This window comes from Diadema antillarum, unplaced genomic scaffold (assembly GCF_040938485.1).
Source record: "Diadema antillarum isolate AM-2024a unplaced genomic scaffold, OU_Dant_1.0 seq00000069_RagTag, whole genome shotgun sequence".
In the NCBI taxonomy this organism is placed as follows: domain Eukaryota; kingdom Metazoa; phylum Echinodermata; class Echinoidea; order Diadematoida; family Diadematidae; genus Diadema; species Diadema antillarum.
The window spans coordinates 3,056,297-3,079,548 of NW_027271168.1; the positions used below are offsets into that span (position 1 = coordinate 3,056,297).

General features: G+C 38.3%; 1 protein-coding gene across 1 annotated transcript; it reads left to right on the plus strand.

Annotated features, from left to right (window-relative positions):
- Nucleotides 1-35: 35 nt before the first annotated feature.
- Nucleotides 36-23,122, plus strand: LOC139725955 (U4/U6 small nuclear ribonucleoprotein Prp3-like). Its single transcript, XM_071637038.1, has 12 exons — nucleotides 36-475; nucleotides 4,393-4,580; nucleotides 4,957-5,195; nucleotides 7,214-7,304; nucleotides 8,346-8,537; nucleotides 9,194-9,295; nucleotides 10,082-10,250; nucleotides 12,981-13,124; nucleotides 14,309-14,408; nucleotides 15,812-16,044; nucleotides 21,005-21,085; nucleotides 21,511-23,122. Exons 1-12 carry the CDS (start codon nucleotides 325-327, stop codon nucleotides 21,717-21,719), a joined length of 1,899 nt encoding a protein of 632 aa, XP_071493139.1. The 5' UTR covers nucleotides 36-324; the 3' UTR covers nucleotides 21,720-23,122.
- Nucleotides 23,123-23,252: the final 130 nt, after the last annotated feature.

Sequence of the window (23,252 nt, forward strand, 5' to 3'; positions counted from 1 at the left end):
GCACGGCGAGACAACGTTGACTGCGGTGGTGGATGGTAAGATGTGAAACTCTCAAACTTTGTCTCAAAATGTTGCTCTGAAAGAACCTTAATAGAGGCCTTACCATCATGGTCTATGTCTAAGTGACAAATAGCAACGATGCAAATTCATTGTGAGTGCGTCCGCTAGCCGAAATTTTGTAATCTTTGAACCATCCGAAAAGTAACTTGGAAATTTGTTGATTGTGGTCCCAGCTATACCGTTTGCTGCTGGCAAGAAGTTCTATTCTGTTGTGTAGAGTCAAAGGGCAAGGTCTGGCCTGGCGACGCGGCAGGCGACACGAACATGGCCATGGCTTTGTCAAAGAGAGATTTAGACGAACTGCGCCCGGTTGTCGAAGGATCCGTCCTGAAAGTTTTAGGAATAAGTGAACCAACCGTTGTTATTGCTGCTGTCAACTGCATCGGGAAAAGAATGACAAAAGTAAAAACTGTTGGTAAGTATGCGGAGTGTAAAATTGTTGCCAATTGTGTGTAAACAATGTGATTCTGATTTGATTTAATAAAACATTAAAAAAAAGTATGCGGAGTGTAATTTATTGTAAATTTATATTTTTCATTCATCATGCATCAAGTACAGTGTAGGCCTAATCCATTTCTTTCTTTTTTTCTAAAACAGAACAATATGATTTATAAAAGTGAACATATTTGGGTATGGGCATCACCACCAGAGAGATAACAGCATTCCTCTCTCTGAAACTGTAAAACTAAGGCCAAGTAAAAAAAGAAAGTAGTTTCTCGTCCGGGTTTTTTGAGCAAGGCGATGAGGGAGGTCCTTACTATTTGATATCTTACTATTTTTTCGAGGATTGTCAAAATGAAAGTAATATATGTGTTTCTCGTCCGGTAATTCTGAGAAAGGTAACGAGAGAGGGCTTTACTATTTTCTATATCCAATTTACGAAATGAAATATCACTCTGGGAGCTGTGTTATGAGAGACCAGGTCCCAAGTGTATGTCTTACCTGCACTCTGTGCATTTTCAAACAAATAGATATATGTACCATACTTGAAATGAAACTTCATGCATGCAGAAATACATTTGCTTTTTCTTTCCACTACAGATGTCGAAGGGAAAATGGCCATCTTTATACTGGTATTTAGTGATGTAATGGCATTTCTGATACCAGTGTACTTGCAATGGACAATTTCGGTAAATCATGATAAAGAAAAACATAAGCAATTTGATCGGATATAACGAGGTTCCATTTCTTGACCAAATTTCAAACAAGCGACAAATGAAACATTGGAAACCGAAATCTCGCTATCCATGTCTTTTCCTGTTTAGCAGAGAACCGTTCCTTCAATGTTTTCTTCTTAATCACGCGATAAGACACAGGAACACCTTCCGATGTTCCTACTAAATTATTAAACATAATGATTCGATTTTCTTTTTCGCGAGAAACGCGTGCGTGATATAAGGTCAGACCACAGCGCAACGAGAAAAAAATAGATAACGCATTCAAAAACTTTTCATGTAGCGACAATAAAATTGTGACCAAAAATGGACAATCGGAATGCGTGTGCAACTCGTCATTATATCCTTTCCGATTTTAGTTCCGACCTCCAGTTCTTTTGCTGGTTTTGAGCAAATATGAGTTTGGATGATTAAAGCCCAAATAATAAAATCATCGCCCCGATCCCGCCGGGTGACAGTAGCGTTAAAATAGTTGAGTAACGCATGTTAACCTATACTTAATCGGTGTTCAGAAAAAGAAGCAAACGCATTTATTAGTTTGAATAGATCTGGATTGGTTCATTATCATTTAACAAATGATAATTTAAATATGAGTGTGTATGATCAAAGAAGAAATAATTAGTGAAATCATCGCGATCCTGCCAGGTGACAGTAGAGTGAAAATAGTTGAATAACGCATGTTAACCTACTTAATCGGTGCTCGGAAAAAGAAACAAACGCATGTATTAGTTTGAATAGATCTGGATTTGTTCATTATCATTTAACGAATGATAATTTAAATATGAGTGTGTATGATTAAAGCCGAAATAATTAATGAAATCATCGCGATCTCACCGGGTGACAGTAGCGTAAAAAGCGTTGAATAACGCATGTTAACCTACTTAATCGGTGCTCGGAAATAGAAACAAACGCATTCAACAGTTCAAGAACGGATGTACAAAACGCGAAGAGATTTTCGGAAGAAAATAAAGAACGCATTTTTAATCCCTTCGAGCGCAACGATCATACATTTTGTATAAAATTACAGCCAAATGATTCATGAAATTATCGAATTCCCGCTGGGCACCAACAGCGTAAAATACCTCGCAAGTTTGCGGTAAACAACGCACGTATGTTACTCTGAAATCATCGCGATCTCGCCGGGTGAAAGTAGCGTAAAAATTGTTGAATAACGCATGTTAACCTACTTAATCGGTGCTCGGAAATAGAAACAAACGCATTCAACAGTTCAAGAACGGATGTACAAAACACGAAGAGATTTTCGGAAGAAAACAAAGAACGCGTTTTTAATCCCTTTGAGCGCAACGATCATACATTTTGTATAAAATTACAGCCAATAATGATTCATGAAATTATCGAATTCCCGCTGGGCACCAACAGCGTAAAATACCTCGCAAGTTAGCGGTAAACAACGCACGTATGTTATTCTGAAATCATCGCGATCTCGCCAGGTGACAGTAGCGTAAAAAAAGTTGAATGACGCATGTTAACCTAAATCAGAAAAAGAAACAAATGCATTTATTAGTTTGAATAGATCTGGTACAGATTTGCGTAAACAGGATGACAACCTCCCACATTCAATCCTGTCACATATTTTCAAGAACGGTCGTACAAAACGCGAAGAGATTTTCGGAAGAAAATAAAGAACGCATTTTTAATCCATTTGTACATGATTACAGCCGAAATGATTCATGAAATCATCGCATTCCCGCTGGGCACCAACAGCGTAAAAATACCTAGCAAGTTACGGTAAACAAGGCCTGCCTGTATGTTACTCTATATATTTGCCCCCATATTTGCGCTGGTGTTTAGAAAAAGCTTAACAAACAAGAATTACAATAAAAAATTAACTTATCATTTCAGCCTCTATTTCTTCGTCTAATTCACAAAATAATCTCCCTTTATTCTCTCAATAATAACGCTCAATAATTGTGTAATAACAACGCAAAGGATATGTTTAAGTTTCATTGATGGGTATATGACGTCATGCTTATGTCTTTCTTTGTTTTTGATGAGTATGGTTATAACGAGTTACCGGTTATAACGAGGTAATATCGCCGGTCCCACGGACCTCGTTATAACGGGGTTTGTGGTATATTGCGCAATCAATCTAGCAGCACATGAAGCGGGCAACAGCACGAGAGAATTGTACAGAAGGTGCTCAACGTCCTGTCTACGCTACATCACGACGTACCGAGTGCGCTGTAGATCTACATCACAGCCCAGGCCCGCCCATCCAACTACAGTTCAACTGCTTTGTGGGTCATTCCTTCTTGCCGAGCTCGCAGTGTGAAATGCATGCGTTGTACGCACTATACAGAAGCTACAGCTGTACTACAGCTAAGTAGAGGACGCAAGGCGTAATTAGAAATAAGACATCACGATTGGTAGGTGAATTGTGAATTGTCGATTTTCTTTTTCGGCGGCCGAAAAAAATAGTAAATTTCAAAAAAGTCGATGCGGCAACTGGAAATCGATGCGGGCGGGGAGCGGGCTGGGACGAGAATTATGAATTTCTTGGTATTTTCAGCGCCATTTTGAAAATAGTAAATAGTAAAAAAATCGATGCGGCGGCCAAAATCGATGCGCGCGAGGACGAGAAACTGGTTTCTTTTTTTACTTGGCCTAATAGGCCTAACGAGTAACACCACAGGCATTGACATTAACATCGTCCATAAAAAGTAGTAACCATAGATTTAGATCTTTGAGTCTTTTAAAAGACTAAAGAGTATCATTTACTATTTAGTAAAGAAAAATCACAAAAGTGTAGCATTATTTTTATTTTTGTGGTGTGGACTGTAATGATGATTTCTTCAAGAGCTTGAATACAAGAAGTTTGACAATTTGATCTGAAATTCATGATGCAATGAAGGACAATATTAGTTTGTAGATAACTTGTCAGTATCAACGGAAAACTTGTGCAATGTTTTACGTGCATGAGGGAGATCGTCTAGTTAAAAAGTGCACTGAATTTGATGTGTTTATTGTATCACCATGCATAATCCAGATGAGGATCATTATGAGAGAAATGGAATCTTCAATATGATTATGAACAGTGCTGACACTAAATGCTTGTATTTATTGTTATAAATGTGTCCTTGATTGATCCTCCTTTGATATTAAAAAAGAATTGTATCACCATGCTTTGCTTTTTCAGACATGCTCAAACCACTGCTTGAAGACTCTGCGGAAAGATTTGTGGAAACACTATTCAATGACATCGCCACTTATCAGATCAGTGCCAGGACGTCAAAACGACCAAGCAAAGATGATGACGGCTACGATGGCTTCAAGAAGAGAGCCAAACTCTCACACCTACCTGGGGATGAAGAAAATGGTGTCAAGGTGCTCTAAACAGTTTTCCCCTAGCTGTGTCATGGTTGTATGGTTTGTTACTTTATACATAGGTTGCAACTGTCAACTTGCGAAATCTTGGTAGATTATACATGTATTTCAGTTACTCCATTCTTTCAAATGTACACTGATAAGGTAATATCTGTTTTTCTAAGTAATTGGATTTAGAAGACAATATCAAAAATAGAGTTTAAGGTATCTGATATATTTGTCATAGTTTTACAATGCATCATGCGTATCGTCCAACAGTGCAGGGCAGTGCTTTCCTAAAGATCTCATTTTTCTTTTTTTCTTTTTTCCATTGGCATATACATTTTTGGTAAGAAGATCTTTGTGAATAAAAAATTCCATGTTCCTCACTTTCCAGCTTCCCAAACCCAGCCTCCCAACCACCCAACCAGAGGCCCTGAGGAATGATGCGCTGGAGAAGGCAAAAAAGGCAGCAGAGATTCAAGCCCGTATCCAGGCCACCATGATGAACGCCGGGTTAGGCGGCCTGAAGCTGCCACCCATGCCTGTGCTGCCACAGATGCCACCAGTACCGAAACCGCCCCCTCCCAAGCAGGAACCAGAGGAACCCAAACCCGCCCCTACGATTCTCACTAAGTAAGATTCTTACATGACGGGTACAAGAATGTAGGAGAGATTTATTCTCTCCTGGTATTGAAGCTTTTTGATTGTGTCAGAATTTAGAGTGTAGAGTTTACAGAGAGGAGAATGATAAGGTCTTATTTATCCAGGGTAGCCTCTTCAGTGTTGCCATTGCTCTACCAGAGGGCTCTGCCATTAGGCCAAAAAAAAAATTGTTTGTTTGCCCTTAATTGTCAAAACCCAAGAGGGTCGGTAGGTCGTTTTTTTGTTTGTTTTGTTTTTATAAATACCTTTTTACCCATGTAATTTTGAATTTTGGCAGGGCATCTCGTAATACACTCATCCTTCTGGCAATACTTTGAGTTCTCGTTCAACTTTGTACAGGATGTGGCGCAAAATTAATGCACTCAAAACTCCAAGGGATTCATTCGAATTTACGTCTTGCCAGGGCCCGGTAGGCGAGGCAGAAACACTCACTGACAAACACTTATAACGTTCATCTTTGGGTGCGTTTATCAACTCTTTTTCTCGGCAGAAACAGGTTTTTCAATCGGCTTTCAAGGAATTTTTATGAGTTGATAAATGCAAAGCTGTTTTGATCATGGGGTTTGGAAAGCCTTTTCGAAAGCCACAAATTTGTGCTTCAGAAACAGGTTTTCAAAACAGGTTTCCAGAAACCTGTTTCTAGAAGCCCTTTGAAGCAAGATAAACGCAAAGCTGTTTTGAAACGGCTTTGTACTGCGGTTACAGTATATGACCCCTTCTCCTCTAAGTCAAATTACGCAATGCAGCTCCGAAGTGACAAGGCCAGTTTTCGTGTTCGTGATGAGTTGATAAACGCAACTATTTTGGAAGCCATTTCATCGCTTTGGAAACGGCTTTTGAAAACCGTTTCAAACAGGGGAAAGATGATAAACGCAGCCTTTGTTAAATCAGCTCCAAAAAAAGTACCTTCCAGTGAGATGCTGGCAACTGAACTCCAATCAGTTTTGGTGTCATGACAGCTGGTAATGGATGCTGCAAAAGTAGCCATCTTGGCAGTCGCGCTGTGCTTCGCAGCGGCTGGTACGGTAGCTACAGCTGTAGCTAGCTAGCGCACTACCTATGCACGTGAGCCAAAAAGGTAGCTTGCATGCTAGCTACAAAACGTAGCCTGCGGCCCGCGCGGCCCGAACACGATTACGATGGGTCAATGAGATGAAAAAACATTTTTAGACTTTTTTTTTTCATTCTTTCTTTAGCTTAAAATGGATAATTTTGGGTTTAAAACCGTTCACAAATTTGCAGAAGATGAAATTTGTGGAAAAAAAAAAACTTGAAAGAGCGAAAAACAACAACAACAACAACAACAAAAACCTGACCCGAAATTTCCCCGATTTTCGGTCGGTCGCGAAGGGCAAACAAACCATTTTTTTTTTTTTTGGCCTTATCATTACTCTATCATTGCCAGGTACCCATTTATACACTTGGGTCGAGAGGGACGTGGTGGGTAAAAATATCTTGTCCAATGACATACATGTAAGCACTGGGCGGGAATCAAACTCGGGTAATCTGATTGGGAGTTGGGAGTCTTATCCACTATGCCACGGTGCCCCTGATAATAAGCTTTGTCATTCCATGTTCAAGAAAAGATATACTGTACAAAACTGTAAGTCTCCATTCTAAAACTGCAGTGGAATATAACTGAGTCATGGGTGAATGGAATTGCATTCCACCTTCATATCCTCTCTTGGATTAGCATAGTTAATTCATTTCCATTTTCTCACTAGACTTCTAATTAGTTAATGGTGTTCATATTAGGATATTTTATGTGTTTACAAATTGCATAATTCAAGAGAGCTAGGTAACATATTGATAAGAGTTATTTGTGAAGAGGAAATACACATGTCTGTGGTTACTGGTTTGTCAAAATACGCTTTTCTGTTTTAAGTGTGTGACCAAATGGATGGCTTCCCTTCCCGTTATTTGTCAATGAAAAGAGTCCAATAAAAATCACAGATTCTGATGAGGTGTCGCCTAATTGCTTTCCTCAGACCTGCTCCCTTGATTCTTGATGAGCAAGGGAGGACGATTGATACTTCAGGACGTGTAATCCAGCTTCCCCAGCACAGACCCACAATAAAGGTGAGTGATCCAAGTATTTTACACAGTATTATTTCATGACCTCAGTAGCTACATGATGCGAATGAAATGTTTATCCTTGGGTCTGCAGTCTCAAAATGCGTATGTGTTGGCAATATCATAAAAACATTCAGTCTTCAGTATACATAGTACATCAGTGTATGCTATTGGATCGCCGCATATTGCTCAAATGTCTATGACTCAAATAAAACTTGTGTTGTATGTTGACCATGTGCATTCTAAGTTCACAATGTTGCTTTATTTTTATACTTATGATAGTGAAGCACATGACAGAGTGGCATACATATATGCCAATATCTGGATATCGAGGAATAATGGATATCTTTCCATTATAAACTGTGAAAGGGTTCGAGAACTACTGTAGACGGCTATACAGTACACATGGTGTATATCCCCCCCCCCCCCAAAAAAAAAAAAATTACAATCAGATTTTTGCATTGATAACACCCAACATGATTAAATTGACTAAATGCTACTTCAGGGTCTTAAAACATAACATTTTAGCTCTATTTTGCAGAAAACCCCATTCAATTTGGTTAAGCTGTCACAGAGAAATGTGGATTGTTGTAAAGCATGTCATGAGTCTGATTCTTCCAAGTTTAGCACTTCGATAATCTTGTGTGTGATTAGACAGAACTTGGAGGGAAGAGATTCCTGACATCCTCTACAAAATTCCTCATTTCTCTCTGACCACTGAAGCAAATCGAAAGGAGTTTTCGGTAAGATGTGGGCAATGAGTTATAGTTTCATACCCTGAATTTGTGTTTAGATTGATTCAATATCTTTAAAGATATCATTGCGGAGGGTCCCATGTTGTAATTAATTTGGGGACATACGGTAGAGTGTGTCAAATGTTTTTATTTCTGTCACTGTGTCTGTGTAATTCGTACCACAGCAGTTCCAGAGAGTGTAAATTCTTTATCTATTTTCTTGAGGAATAAGATATCCTTAAGGATCAGATGTAGCTACATACATAGCACAAGAGGACGTGAATTCACATGGATTAACTTTCTTTTATTGTAGGCCAACATCCGTGCCAAGAGGAGAGAAGAATTCAAGGCAAACCAGCAGGAGAAACCCCAGGACCTCGCCTCGGATTCCAGCAAGTTTTTTGACCCTCGTCTGGCCCCAGGCCTTGCAAGGGGTGGCCGAAAAGTGTTCAAGTTTCACGATAAGGGCAAATTTGAACAGATTGCACAGAGAATACGGGCAAAGGTGTGGAAAAAGTTTGTATTGAGGGGGAGAAACTTCCTTTTGATTTTATCAGCAAAATAGCTGATGATCATCGTATTGGGATAACTCTGGCATGAAAGTGCCATGCTGATGAAGTCTATCGATTAGCTCTTTTTGAAAAGATATTCTTTGAAGCATTTAACATATGACTCTCGACAGTGAAGTCGCCCTATGATTACCATATGAAATACAAGATTTTTCCCCTGTAACTGCTATGCATCGCTCAAGTTTTTATTGGTGCTGTGTTACATGTACTGGCATACTTTTCCAGAGTGTGCTAGTGTGCACTTTTTATTTGCACTGTAGGTTATTGTTAGTGGTTTATTGATGTAGCAGTGAATATAACTTAAAATTAACCACATTTATCAAAGGTACTAAATTGAGATCAGTGTGTTTTTCTTTTTCCCTAATGAACACCATATAAAGCATCATTGCACATCAGTATTATCATATCCTGTTATGCCAAGAATTCAACTGGTTACAATACTTTTTCCAGATAATCAGTATAAATTTCTGTCTTTTTTTTAAAAGAAGTATACTTTACTGTGCTCCTGCTCCTTATATTCATTGAAATTCAAATAAGTATCCATTCTTTTTTAGTTCTATACTTTAATTTTTCTTTATGTTCCTCTGTCTAGTCCCAATTGGAAAGGTTACAGAATGAAATTGCCCAAGCAGCGAAGAAGACAGGAATCACATCTGCCACAAAGTTAGCCCTCATCCAACCAAAGAGAGAACTGGTGAGTGTCAGAATGGCATACATACCTATCTATATCTTACCTATTTACTACATCAGATTAATCTTCCCTTTTTCGTTTGTGATGGTATATGTTCTTATATCTCTATAAATGGTTTTATGTGTGTGTGTGTGTGTGTGTGTGTGTATGTGTGTGTGTGTGCATGTGTGCTTATGCAGGCTGCTAGGGACCCACTTGCCCACTTTCCTGGGTCAAGTGGTATTGGCTGTGGGGCGAGTAAAACAAATTGGCCCTGGCTGCTAAAAGCATCCAGGGCCTTGCTTCAATGACCATGTGGTCGAATAGAATATATACAATATTCTAAAATGGGATATCTTTTTAGGTGGTACCATGTTGTGTAGATTACACCAGTGCTTAGTTGCTTATCTGAAGTAATTGTGCTCTGCATTTGTCAAGCATGAATGTCAATGTTGTAACTTCATGTAGGGTACGTAATACATCACACACTGTGGTATTGAGACTAAACAAGGTGATCAGGATTTTAGCATATTCTTGCTCTGATATCTCTGTTACAATCAGTAAGACTGCAATTAGATGTGAATTAGATTTTAGTGGGTAATGTTGCATTGAAATTACAAATAAGAAGGAAAAAAAAACCCTCAACAACAGCAAACAGACACCCAAAATCCAGCATGGAATAGATAGTTTGCATGTAGAGTCCTCTTCAAATTTTGGTGCTGTGTTTTAGGTTATTTATAGTGGGCATTGTGTTACTGCCATTATGTCTGCGTTCACGTACGAATGTCACAAATTGTCATTCCTATGTAGAGAGAGAATGAGATCCCTGTGGTGGAATGGTGGGATGGATTCATTCTTCCAAACGAGTCGTACTCTGACGTCAACCGTGAGGTGCCCCAGACGAGCGACGGCCGTTCTGCAGACAAGTACACCGGCATCACTAACCTTGTGGAGCACCCCATCCAGATGGAAGCTCCAGGTCTGGTAGATTCTTTACTGTCAAACTAGAGATTGGTTGTCATCGAATCATTGATGATTACTGTAAAAGTGGATATTTTCGCGCGATTAAGTTTTCGCGCTTGGCCGGGTCAGAAGAGTTTCGCGTGTTTTTTAATTCCGCGGAATCAAGACGTCACACGCAGGAATATATGGCAAGCAAAAATACTCGCGGGCTTTTATTTTCGCGCTAGTTTCTGGTTGCGCGAAATGCGCGAAAATTTCAACACCGCGAAAATTTCCACTTTTACAGTACAGTGGAAACTCGATATAACGAGATGGTCGGGACCAAGTCATGTTCCTCGTTATAGCCGATATCTCGTTATATCAGTAGGCATAAAAGAAGGCATAACATAAAGACATTAATTTGCACATGTGGGACTACCCATCATATTTCAATCAATACTGATAACTTGATATTGTGTGTGAGGGAATTACTCACCTTTATGGGTAAGAAGATGTTTTTCGCCAAGGAAATCCAATGTTTCTTATTAATAGTAGATGTTTGAATTCGTAAATTTATATAGCTTGCGATTGTATCAAGATCGTCTGTGGATTGGCATGTGGTTATTGTATGGGTGTGTGTTGTGTGGAAAGCTTGAATATCAGTGGTCTGCACAATGCTGTGTGTGTATGTGACACATTCTGTATGTACATTATGACTGCGTGTGTGTGAAGATGGGGAATTCCCTACGTAGAAAGCCAATCACAGCATCAGATTGCCTCACACCTGCTAAACGTCATGATGATGTCATGTATACATATGGCCGTCCCACCACATTTTCTGCATGTATCAGTGTGCGCGCACACACACACTTACACGTACAACATGCAGTGCTAGCTGGAGTGCACTGAAGAAAATGATTATGTGTGTACAAGACAGTTTTTGGCGCATCAAGCTTTACAATCTCGGAAGATGATAGCACAGGCGAAGTAAAGCTTTACCGAAGGCATCTTGCTTTACCTCGCTATAGCAGGTTTGATTGACTATGTTTTTCTTTGTTTGGAAGTCACAAAATTTATCTCGTTATAGCAGTTATTTCGTTATAGCCGATCTCGCTGTAAGAGTAGCATTTTACATAGACTTGTGTGGAAGGAAATTTGGGACCGAGAAAATTTCCTCGTTATAACCGATATCTCGTTATAGCAGTGTTCGTTATACCGAGTTTCCCATGTATATGAAAACACATGGGATACTTAGGGTGCATAGTGTTCTTACCTCTTAAAGAGAGGTTTTTGTTCTTTTTGTGGGATCAGTAAGGCAATCTTTGAGGATGAGACATGCTCTCACAGTATTTACTACACTGCATCATATTTGTGCTTTTGTGGCATACTTTCCACCACATTGTGCTAGTTCATGTACTTGTATCACACTCTGCATGGAATTCTTTTTATACCTATTGTCTGCTCTGCAGGCAAGCTTTCAGCAGGGATGGAAATAAAAAGACCTCTCACAGTTTTTCACAAGTACAGGTGTATTCCTTTAGGCTGCAAAATAGCATGTTTTCTAGTTGATGCACTTTAAAATACATGGAACGAGAGACCTGTTTCATAAAACTGTAAGCAATTACAAAACATATTTGGAATTTCAATAATTGCAGTTACTACAGCAGCAGTACAAATGCTCACAGGTGATTACTTGCAGCCCAGTTGCTATTCAGTATAAATCATCTCAATGACGAGATAAGAATAATGTAGGAACTCTTTTTTTTTTTTTTTAATTGACACTGAGGGTAATGAGCAGAGTTCTCTTGGCAAGGTATTCCATGCTGATGGTCCATTAAATGAGAAACTACCCTCACCAGCCTTAGTTTCTACACATGGTATCTGGAGCACCGTAGTATCCCCTGCAGAGCACAAAGTGCAAATTGAATGTATACCAGAAACTGCCATTACCAACCTTGAATAATATACGGTGAATGAGAATGAATACATTTAGTCGAGGGATTTATCAACCAGGCATGTCATTGCAAGGTGGAATAACATAAATGGATTGGAAAAAGTGAGAAAAAAATAATGAATGAATGGAATGAAAAAGATGTGATCAGTTTTAACCTTATCAGGCTGGGCGTTTTTGGCTATGCTAAAACCGAAGGGGGCGGATTCTGCAATTTCTAATTTTAATTAATTTATTATGCAAATTAAGCTCAAGGTCATATTTTAGCCTAATTAAAAGCATTGACAGTCTACTTTTTGGTTTGTATATCTGTTTTAGCATATTCAACAATTGTACATCATAAAAACTTCCAAAAGTCATTTCAATTCTTATGTATTTTATTGTTTTCGGAACTTATGTATTTCTTTGTTTTTCAACTTTTGTGTATTTTCTTTTTTTATTGGAGATTGTCACTGACCACTTTTGTACCATAATTAGCTTAAAATTAATTAATGAAAGTGATTAATTGTAAAAATAATAAGGTTTTTATGACTTTATGACAGAGCACTGTTTTACATAGGAAATGTACACAAAGTCACAAAATTGTGCCCGTTTTAGGGTGACATGCCGTTACAAAAATGGGCGTGGCTTCGAAAAAGTGTGCACGGACAGTGCAAATTTGGTCTCAAAAGTTGCACGAGACTTGAACAAAGAAAGTCAAGAAGCCTCCTCCCCCCCTCCCCCCCCCCCCCCCCCCCCCGGCCCTTTTAGTTTTAAATCTCTTCTCGACAATCATCTCAAAAATTGCTCCTCCCTTCTCTGCCATCCTCCAACCAGGTGGGGTGATAGAGGATGTGGAGATGCCCATCTTTCTGACCAAGAAGGAGCGGAAGAAGCTGCGGAGGCAGAAGAGGAGGGAGACCCTGAAGGAGATGCAGGAGAAGATTCGGATGGGGCTGGAGCCACCACCGGAGCCAAAAGGTATCCATCGTGTGACTGGTAGTGGTTGTGGTGGTGGTGGTAAGAGTGCTAGAGGTGGTAGTAGTGGTAGAGGTGATCATAAGTAACGATGGTATACAAATATTGAATGGTCATGAGTGCGATGGTACAGGATTTCACACGAGGTGGAAGATGGAGGCTCTCTACCTTGTTGAATAGTGCACCTCATCTTTCAACTTGTGCGAAATGTTGTACCATCGCACGAGTAAAGACCATACACTATTTGTTTTATGCAACACCTCGAACATCAACAGATTTGATTCACACAGATTCTTGAATTTAGCACAGAAATGGCAACCATTTTCTGTGAAAGACGAATTAGTAGCCACACAGAGTCACCGTGTACGTATATATGCAACACCGATCGGTTGAAGTTGTTAACAAAAATGAGTGACAAAAGTATGCACTTGTAAGCGTGCTTGTAATTGTTGAGTGAGCGTGGCAAATGTTTGTTTATTGTGACATCAGAGCTGTGTAATGGAACAAAAACTTCAATTCAATCGTGAGTGTAACATGGGAGTCGATGGAAAATGGTGATGTCAGTCATGCATTATCCATTTTTGCTCGAACAAAACTGCACGGCTGACACCCACAGCGTGGGATGGTACTTTGAACTGGATGTCACGTGATGGGCAATCGACCAATTGGATAGCTACATTCTTTTTAGGTGTTACAGCGATGACCACATGGTTTTCTGTGTAGGTGGTGATGATAGTATGCCTGACGGTGGCAGCTTTGATTTAATTGTGATGAAGGTGATGAGGTATGGTACAGTTTCAGTGAGACCAGGCATGAAAATAACATTGAAAGATTTTGTTTGACACATGATTGGTGTTTTGTGCCATGGTTAGATTTACGTACAATTGATTCTTGGTCATTGGTGCGTAGGGTAGAGAGCATGATGTGATGAATCTCGTAAAGATGCAGTCATAGCCTGACTCTCACGTCATTGATTTAATAGTAAGGGGCCTGTTGCTCATATAAAGAAAAAAAGAAAAAGAAGCAAAAGAGAAAACAACTTTTAGAGAGTAAAAGATACGGTTATGAAGTTGACTGCGCTAGAATTTATGTGGTTGCTATTCCACTGAACTGTGCCTTTCTTGTCAGCTAAATAAACCTGGAAATGAAGCTACATATGCTAACAAGGAGTCTATTTTGTTTCACAGTTCGCATGGCCAATTTGATGAGGGTCTTGGGAACAGAGGCAATCCAGGATCCCACCAAGGTGGAAGCCCACGTCAGAGCACAGATGGAGAAGCGACAGAGGTTGGACGATTGAAATTAGTATACAAATAGTGAATGTTTATGAACGCAATTGACAGAATATTTCATGAAATATTGCATCAATGTAGAACATTTATTATTTGTTTTATATAACGCCTAAAATAGATTCTTGTCATTTGATGTTTTATTAATCTAGAAACGAGAGATTCTGAGATCGCGAGAGTGCAGCTCACTGAGTGCTCAGTGCGCTGTCGCATATACACACACTGCAAAAGCAAGCGTTTAACACGTGTAGTGTGCCGGGCTCTCAGCGAGCGTGCAATGGAGGAAATCGTACGGATCCAAAATTGCACGGTAAATGGAGCCACAGTTGCACGGATGATGACGTCATAGTGAAATGGGCCGAATAATCAATGTCAAACAACCAATCAAATGACAAGGATCTCTTCAGGCGTTACATAATACACAATATCCACCTGCATGTTGATGCAGAGATGCCTACTGTTCCTTTTTTTTCAGTATTTTGTACTGTTATTTTTTTTTTGCCAAGAATACTGCAGGTTTCATGGAAAATACTGTTTTTTTCCAAATTTTATTACTAAACAAGTCTATTTCAGGAAAGGTAAAAAATAATTTTTCATTAGAAATATGCCTTGTCCGCACTCAGAATACTGTATTTATACCATATTTACCATGTTGGCATCCCTGTTGTCTGGACTTGATGCCATATTTTACGTATTACTTGCATGCTCCTTTGCAGCACAGCAAGGTGGAATGGATACCTGGTATATTGATAAGCATGCAGATTGGCTCCATGGCTTAGGGTGTTGTCATAAAATTGGTTTCAAAACATCTTTTATGCTTCTGGCAAAGTATTATAGCCTTTCATGCAGGCACAAGTGGTTATGTTATGTGCATTCATAATGGAAGACAGGGAAAGTAAATTGATGTAAATAATATCTGGCACACTTGTAGCAAATTGACAGTAACAATGATTACTGGATAAAAGTAATATCTGTGACTTAATTGCATTCATTCCTAAGCAATAAATTTGTCTTAATAAAGCTCCTATGTGAACAATTTGTGATCAATTTTGTTTTTGCACGACTCCCAAATTTCCTTATTCAAACTTTTATCCAGGGAAGTCTGCTGTAATGAGGTTGCCAGGACTGCCAATTTTACATTATTATCACTGGTACCTCATAGTAAACATACTAAAAAAGTCACCAGCTAAATACGGTAAGTGGTAAATCACGACTGCCAAATTTACCTCATTAAAAGTAGTGTTCTGCTGTAAACAAGCTTGTTATACATGGGTTTCCCTGTATCAGATATTTCCCTGTGTCACAAGACTCAAGATTAGGAATGACCTGTGATTTACTCTGTTCACCAGTGAAATGCTACAGAAAAAAACAGGTTTCTATTCCATTATTGTGTTTCCTTAGGAACCACGAGGAGACGAATGCCGCCAGGAAGCTCACCGCGGAGCAGCGACGCGAGAAGAAAGAGCGGAAGATCCGAGAGGACACATCTCACGAAGTTCACGTCAACGTCTACCGTGTCCTGAACCTCAACAACCTAGCCAAACGCTTCAAGGTGGAGGCCAACGCAAAGCAGCTTCAAATGACGGGCATTGCTGTCGTCCACAAGGACATGAATGTTGTGGTCGTAGAGGGCGGTAAGTTCAGTTTTTTTTTGTGTGTGTGTGTGTCTCATCATAGACAGGCATTGCTCTTCATAGATGGGCATTGTTGTTATTCCTATCAAGAAGAAGTGATAATATACAGTCAATCTCACTTAAAGGCATAATTTACCATTTGCAGATGAAACAAAAACCCAGCATTAGTGCTCTAAAATAGTTCCAAAATGTGAGTTTGGGATAGAAACAATCACTGTAAAAATGTGAATCTGTATAATCAATGTTCAGTATTGTTAAAGACACAAAATGTTAACAATGGTTATAATAAAAATGTTGCCAGACTAAACCATCTACAGTTATGGCTTAATGAGAAAAATACTGATATCTCCTAATATTTTAAGCTTTATTGCAAAAACGTTATATGGTAGGATGTTTTGTGATACAACAGATCTACACATATGCATCAAATGTGATATCTTGAACATTTTTAAAATCACTGTTCCCAAAGGTAAACAGGACTTCGCCTAAGTTGAAAGATTTGCCGAGGTAAAAGAGAAACATTCTTCCATTGATTGATTGATTGATTTGATTGATTAAAAGGTCTTTATTCAAATAAAATCTGAGTCGGCGACTAAAAGTCGAATTACACAGATATACAGAGATTATACAGCAAAACAGATGAAATAATAACATAATCATAATACATAAAAAAATACATTACATTCAAACATTCTGTATACACAACTAATACATTTTTAACGCTACAGATTGTTATATAAATACAAAAAGAAAAAAAAATGAATGGACATTTTATAAACAGTAGCGGTACACTCCTAATTTTTTTTTTTTTTCACAGAAAAAAAAGAAAAGAAAAGGAAGAAACACTCAGGGCTACTCAACTCATTGTCGAAAGAAGAAGAAAAAAAAAATGTAAGCTCTTCTACAGATACAAAAGGGAGTACAGGAGTTTGCAGTGTGGTTGGAAAGACGCGTCAACAACCTACACTATACATTCCACAAATACTTGCAGTAACATTATTTTGTTGGTGAGGTGATCATCCCCCTCCCCCGTAATGTACACACATTCACTACCCACTCATACCTAAAGCATTTCTCACTGGCATACTCTCTCTGTCTCTCTCTCTCTCTCTCACACACACACACACACACATGCACACATACAGTACTGTACATTGATGTGTAGATCGCATATCTGTACAACACTCACAAACGCGCATGAGCATAAACACAGTGCACATGCTCGATGTACAATACAACGTATGTACACACTCACATTCACGCGCATACATTTACATACATATACACTATACGTACACACAGGGAAAACACACACACACATATTGCAGCTACAAACACACACACACATAAACACACACACACATACATTACTCACACACACACACAAGCACCGTCATGTCCACAAGACCACACCCAACACACGCCCATACAATGTACCTGTGCTAAGTGCACGTTGAAAGACAGGCCCACCTACATGTATTGTACATTGTGTAAATGTCTAACAACTATCCCAAAAACTACAAAAAATACAATATATCGCCTCATTACCGCTGTAAACAGAAAATCTGCACTCTTTACAGTCGGGTATACCTTAAAATACCGCAGCCTTTTAACAATATAACATAATTATAATAAAATTACCCCCCCAAAAAAAAAATTAACTTTGAGTGCAGTATGGAAAAAGTGGGGTTTCCTAGCATGCATAAAATACATAAAAATTTCCTAATCAAATGTATCATTTGTCTTCCCTACCCACCACGCTGCAAACTCCTATACATATAACTATATAAATAAATTTACCAACACATTAGACAGTACTAAGAATAAAAAACTCTACTAAGAGTCATTGCAGTAATAATCATTCAGTATATCAATAAAATACGGTATTGCACTTTTCTTAAACCGATCAGTTTTACAATGCAGTTGAGAATATTTTGTAATATTTCTTAAATTGATTTTAACATCTCTTTGATCCGGTAACCACAATGAATGATTGGGGTGCTTTTCTAACTGCAGAGCAAAATCTAAACACAATTTCCTTCTCCTTTCTTTTAAAGATAATAAATTGCACACTTGTAAGGCCATATCATATGTAACATAATTACAACCTAATATGATTTTCAATACACGTTTTTGAATCTTTTCTATTACCTCTGTGTGTTTTTTTGTAAGACTCGAATGAAAAAGTGGGGCACAATATTCTAGAATTGGTCTGATATATCCTGTATACACTGTAATAAGATCAACTATTGATAAATTAAAGTGTTTCAATTTGCGTAACATAAACAATCTCCTATTGCATCTTTTCACCCTTTCAGAAACATGTGCATCCCATTTGAGATTCTGCTGAAAATACACCCCTAAAATCTTAACAGTGCTTGTTTCTTTCAAAAAAATTTCGTTGATACACAAACTTTGCTGAATTGATTGCTTCATAAAAGAAATTGTCATAAAAACACATTTCTGAGGATTAAGTTTCATGTTATTCAACAATGACCAACTTGCCAGTGCATTAATTTGTCTTTGTATCTGAGATGGTTGATTTCTATTCCTAGCCTCTACAATAGTCAAATCATCAACATATTTATAAAATGAAAAAGGGCAATCTTTACAAGCATCATTTATCATAATCAAAAACAAAACCGGTCCAAGTTTTGTTCCCTGCGGAACCCCTGCATTGCATTCTCTAATATCAGAGATACTGCCATTGTATTTAACAACCTGTTGTCTGCAATATAAAAAATCCACAACTAATGAAATAACAAATGGGCGCACATTCATAAATACCAACTTATGAATCAGAATGTTATGATCAATTCGGTCAAATGCTTTCGAAAAATCTGTTAAAACCATAGTTGATACATTGCTTTGCTTTTCAGCATTTTTATACAGGTTATGAAGCATTGCAATCAAATAATGACAAGTTGAAAGACCAGGGCGGTTACCAAACTGATTGATATCGATTTGGTCCCTAATGTCTTCTAACAGCCATTTAACTATGAAAGACTCAGCAATCTTAGCAAAATAAGAGGTCAGAGCTATTGGTCTCAACTCAGATACTACTGGGGGAAAACATTTGGGAATTGGAATAATTTCAGCATATTTCCACATTTTTGGGAAAGTACCCTGCTTAAAGGCAATGTTGATAATATGACATAAAGGAAAACATATCTCATAAGCAAATTCTCGGATTATTCTCACTGGCAAATCATAAGACACAGTTGATTTTCGTAAACTCAACTTACGTAACTTATTGAAAACATCATGTGGTTGTATGACTGGGCATTCATAAGGTGAAGGCAGATATGCAGGTAACTGTGATCTGTCCAGTTTATAAAAATCGGTTGTTACAGATAAAAACAATTCATTAATATAATTTGCTACATACTCAGAATTGTGACGTTCTTTTTCACTAATATCAGGTACATCAATCTGCATTTGACATTGAACTCCATGAGTCATCAATTTAATATGTTTATACCAATCAGCAGGATTGTTAATTTTCAACCTTTGTATTCTTTCATTATAAAATTTATCCGTGGCTACTTTTACTGCTCTTTGCACTTTATTTCTAAAATATTTCCATAATTTAACATTCTTATCAATAAATGCTTTTTGTCTTTTTTTCATCAATATTTTAATTTCACAGTTTATCCATGGTTTATCATTCTCATAAATACTTATTTCTTTCACAGGTAAAAACTGATCTATTCGGTGCTTTAAAACCTGCAAAAACATATTACATATTTCAGAAACATCAGCGGTAATGTAAAGTTCTTCCCAAGTGTGCTGTGTTATCCAGCTGCCAAACTCACGAATACCACTATCAGTTAAGGGTCGAACAATTCTTTTTTTCTTCCTATTACCTGAATTTTCAAACTTATATTGTTGGTGTAAGGGACACCAAAAGATACAATTGTGATCACTCATCCCAAGGGGTGATAAAATCTCAACTGGATCATAAACATGACTGATATTAGTGATAATCTTATCTAAAATATTCTGACCTCTTGTGGGTTCATTCACAACTTGCTTGAAATTCTCTAATAACAGTATTTGAGTAACATCCAAATCATTAAAATCTCCAGCTATAACAAAGCCTGCATTTGGGTACTTTGTAGCTAAAAAATCCAAACTAGTTAAAATATGGTCAATATATAATTCAGCGTTTGGGTTTTTGGGAGGAAAATATACTGTACACAAAATAATACTTGAAATTGACCGAGGGAGACGAGGAGGTCGCATATAAATCCAAATAATTTCTAAACCGACAGGGACTGAAACAGAGAGACATCTCGGTTGAAAATTTTGTTTTATATATGCTGCGACTCCACCACCCATCATCCATCATCCAAGATGGGTATAAACTTGCGTTTATTTTCTATCGTGTTAATCGAAATTCATATATCATGAATGATTTATTTTCTATCGTGTTAATCGAAATTCATATATCATGAATGATTTTCTCGGGTCCCTGTAGTTTCAGCTTAAAAGCGGTTGACTGTATATCAATTATTGATGACTGTGAAGTATGTGATCATAACATTGCATTTGAATTCCAGATGTGAGTCCGATGCTCCACCATGAACTTAGACTGACTGTGTAAGCTAAAACATACTTTTTTTTGTGTGTAGTCAAATTTTATGCACGCTTTGTTTACAAGAGATTGCCTTAACAACCACAAGGCTTCTTGGATGCTTTCCCTACGTAGCAACAATTTAGGAATGTTCAGTGAATTCATGACTAAGCAACTTAATTGGAGGGAGCAGGTGAATAAATTTTATTTTTTTTGTTGCTGCTGGGCTGCAGGAAAAGGTATGTCCATGAAGTTGGAGGAATGGTCCATTGGTCTAATTCCCACTTAATTGGAAGTAAATGCACTCCAGGATACTTATATTTTGCAAGATAAGGTAACTCTCTTGCAACAAGTATGGTTGGTTTGATGTCTCACCCCTTGCAGGTCCCAAACAGCAGAAGAAGTTCAAGCGGCTGATGCTACACAGAATCAAATGGGGAGAGGACAAAACCAACAAGGATGAAGGTAAGCCTAGTCTGAGTTATTGACCCCCCCCCCCCCCCCCCCCCCCCCAGCTTGTACATACAAAAGTCACTGGAAACTGCCATTTTTGGTCACATTGATCGTGAAAATGTGCTATATCTCGGCAAGTGTACCCCGATTTTCATGAATGAGATTTCAAAATGCAGGCAAGATGTAAAAGAAAAAAGTAATGAAATTTCAGCAGAAAGAATATTTGCATCTTGAAATTATCACCAAAAAACTGTGTTGGGGGGGGGGGGGCTCGTTTTTGCAGTATTAGCGTTGTCTAAGCTTTTTCATCACAGATCTAAAGCTCGCTACTATATCATATGAGGTATATCATGATCGAAATAACATTGACCTCTTCAATTCTTACAATCTACCATTCCCCTCCTCCTTCCCTTTCCCCCTTCCCTACCCCAATACAGATGAAGACTCGGGTGATGAGTCTGAGCAGAAATCCAACCACTGCCAGCTGGTGTGGTCCGGCATGGTCAAGCAGCGCAACTTTAGTGACCTCTACTTCAAGATGTGCCCGACGGAGTCCGTGGCTCGAGAGCAGTTCAAGAAGCACAACGTGGAGCACTACTGGTCACTAGTCCACAGCACCAGCATTCTAGAGTCAACGGACACGTGATGGGTGTGGCGGCCTGACTTTCTGGGCCCCCCTCACACCCTGGAACCACCTCACACTGTGGACTCGGCCCTATCTCTGCCCCCTTTGCTGAGTTGGAGACGTACCATTCACGACATGTACATCAACTGCTTGTAGAGACCTTATCTGCTATTGCCTGGCTGAGAAAATGTCGGTTCTGTTTCATTTACCTTTTCAAGTTATCTCACTCCTTCTTCATCAAGGTGCATTTTCCTTGGTACTAGGAAGGAAGGAAATTTGTATCATGTTTTATTTTTCCGCATTTGCATGTGGTGGCTTGACCATATTTTCATTGTAGCATCTTCTTTTTCTTGTCATTACTATATGTTATGACCTTTTGGCACTTAGCAAATGCATAAAGTGGTTTCAAAGCCATTTACAAAGACCAGCCATCATTAGCCATCCAAATACTATAACTGATCTCTTCACAACTTGAGGCATTTTGACAAATGATTTCACAGAGAGATCATCTTTGTACAGAAAATAATGACCCAAATTTTCTGAAGAATTCTGTCCAAGAGAAGCATCTCTGCACAAGACTTACAGCAAAGTGTTAGGATTTGTATGTTATATGATTAAAACAAGGACTAAGAAACTGTCGGGTCACAAAGTGGAACCTTAATCCAGCAAGAGTGCTGTGCACAGCTTTATAAAATCATTTTATCTGGATTTGTTTTACAAAAACTGAAGGCGTGATAAACTCAAAGAAAACAACCCAGTCACATTCTGCAGATTTAACATAGTATAATTGCTGAAAAGATGAATTGGTTTTCCAATAAGACACCAAATAGTCTTAAAAACATTGCATACTTTTCTTTATACCTTTGGCAAGATGTTTCATTGATTTTGAATGTGTATCGTGACAACTGTTCCAGTGATCAATTGACCACATTTTTTAAAACGTAACATGAAGTGACCCTCTGTTTTTTATTCCTTGTTTGAAAGTTGCCAATTTGAAGCTTCTTTCACGCTGTATTGCTGTTTTGTTTGTATCTCCCAAGCCTGTTAACGGGATTGCGTAAACATGGCGTCGGCGAACCAGACAAAATTGAGGATTATGTCCGACAGTCTCCGGTAACATTACCCATCCATTCTTCAGATACAGTGAATAAGTATGAAGCCTGTTTTTTTTTCGTGACCTTGTCACTCAATGTTGCAGAGTATATTTCTGAGATTTGAAGGAGTTTTATGGTTGTCATGGCAATATGCGAAGTGTGTCTTGCAATGTGTGTATGAATGCGAGATGGCAATGTATCCAGTATGAAGTCAGTTCTAAGCAAGAATTGTATTAACTGTTTTGACATCATGCAGATTACATCTGTCAAATGAAAAGAAATATGCATGTTTTTCTATAACCACCAAATCTGTGCATGTGACAGTGGTGTCTGTTACTTCTCAAAGTGTCTAGTATTTCTTATGGTCCTTTAAAAGAGTGATTTCCCTTTTTCTTTTATTTTCTGACATCAGAATCGAAGTGGCATTATTATTATTTATGTAATTGCTTTCCTTCTGAGA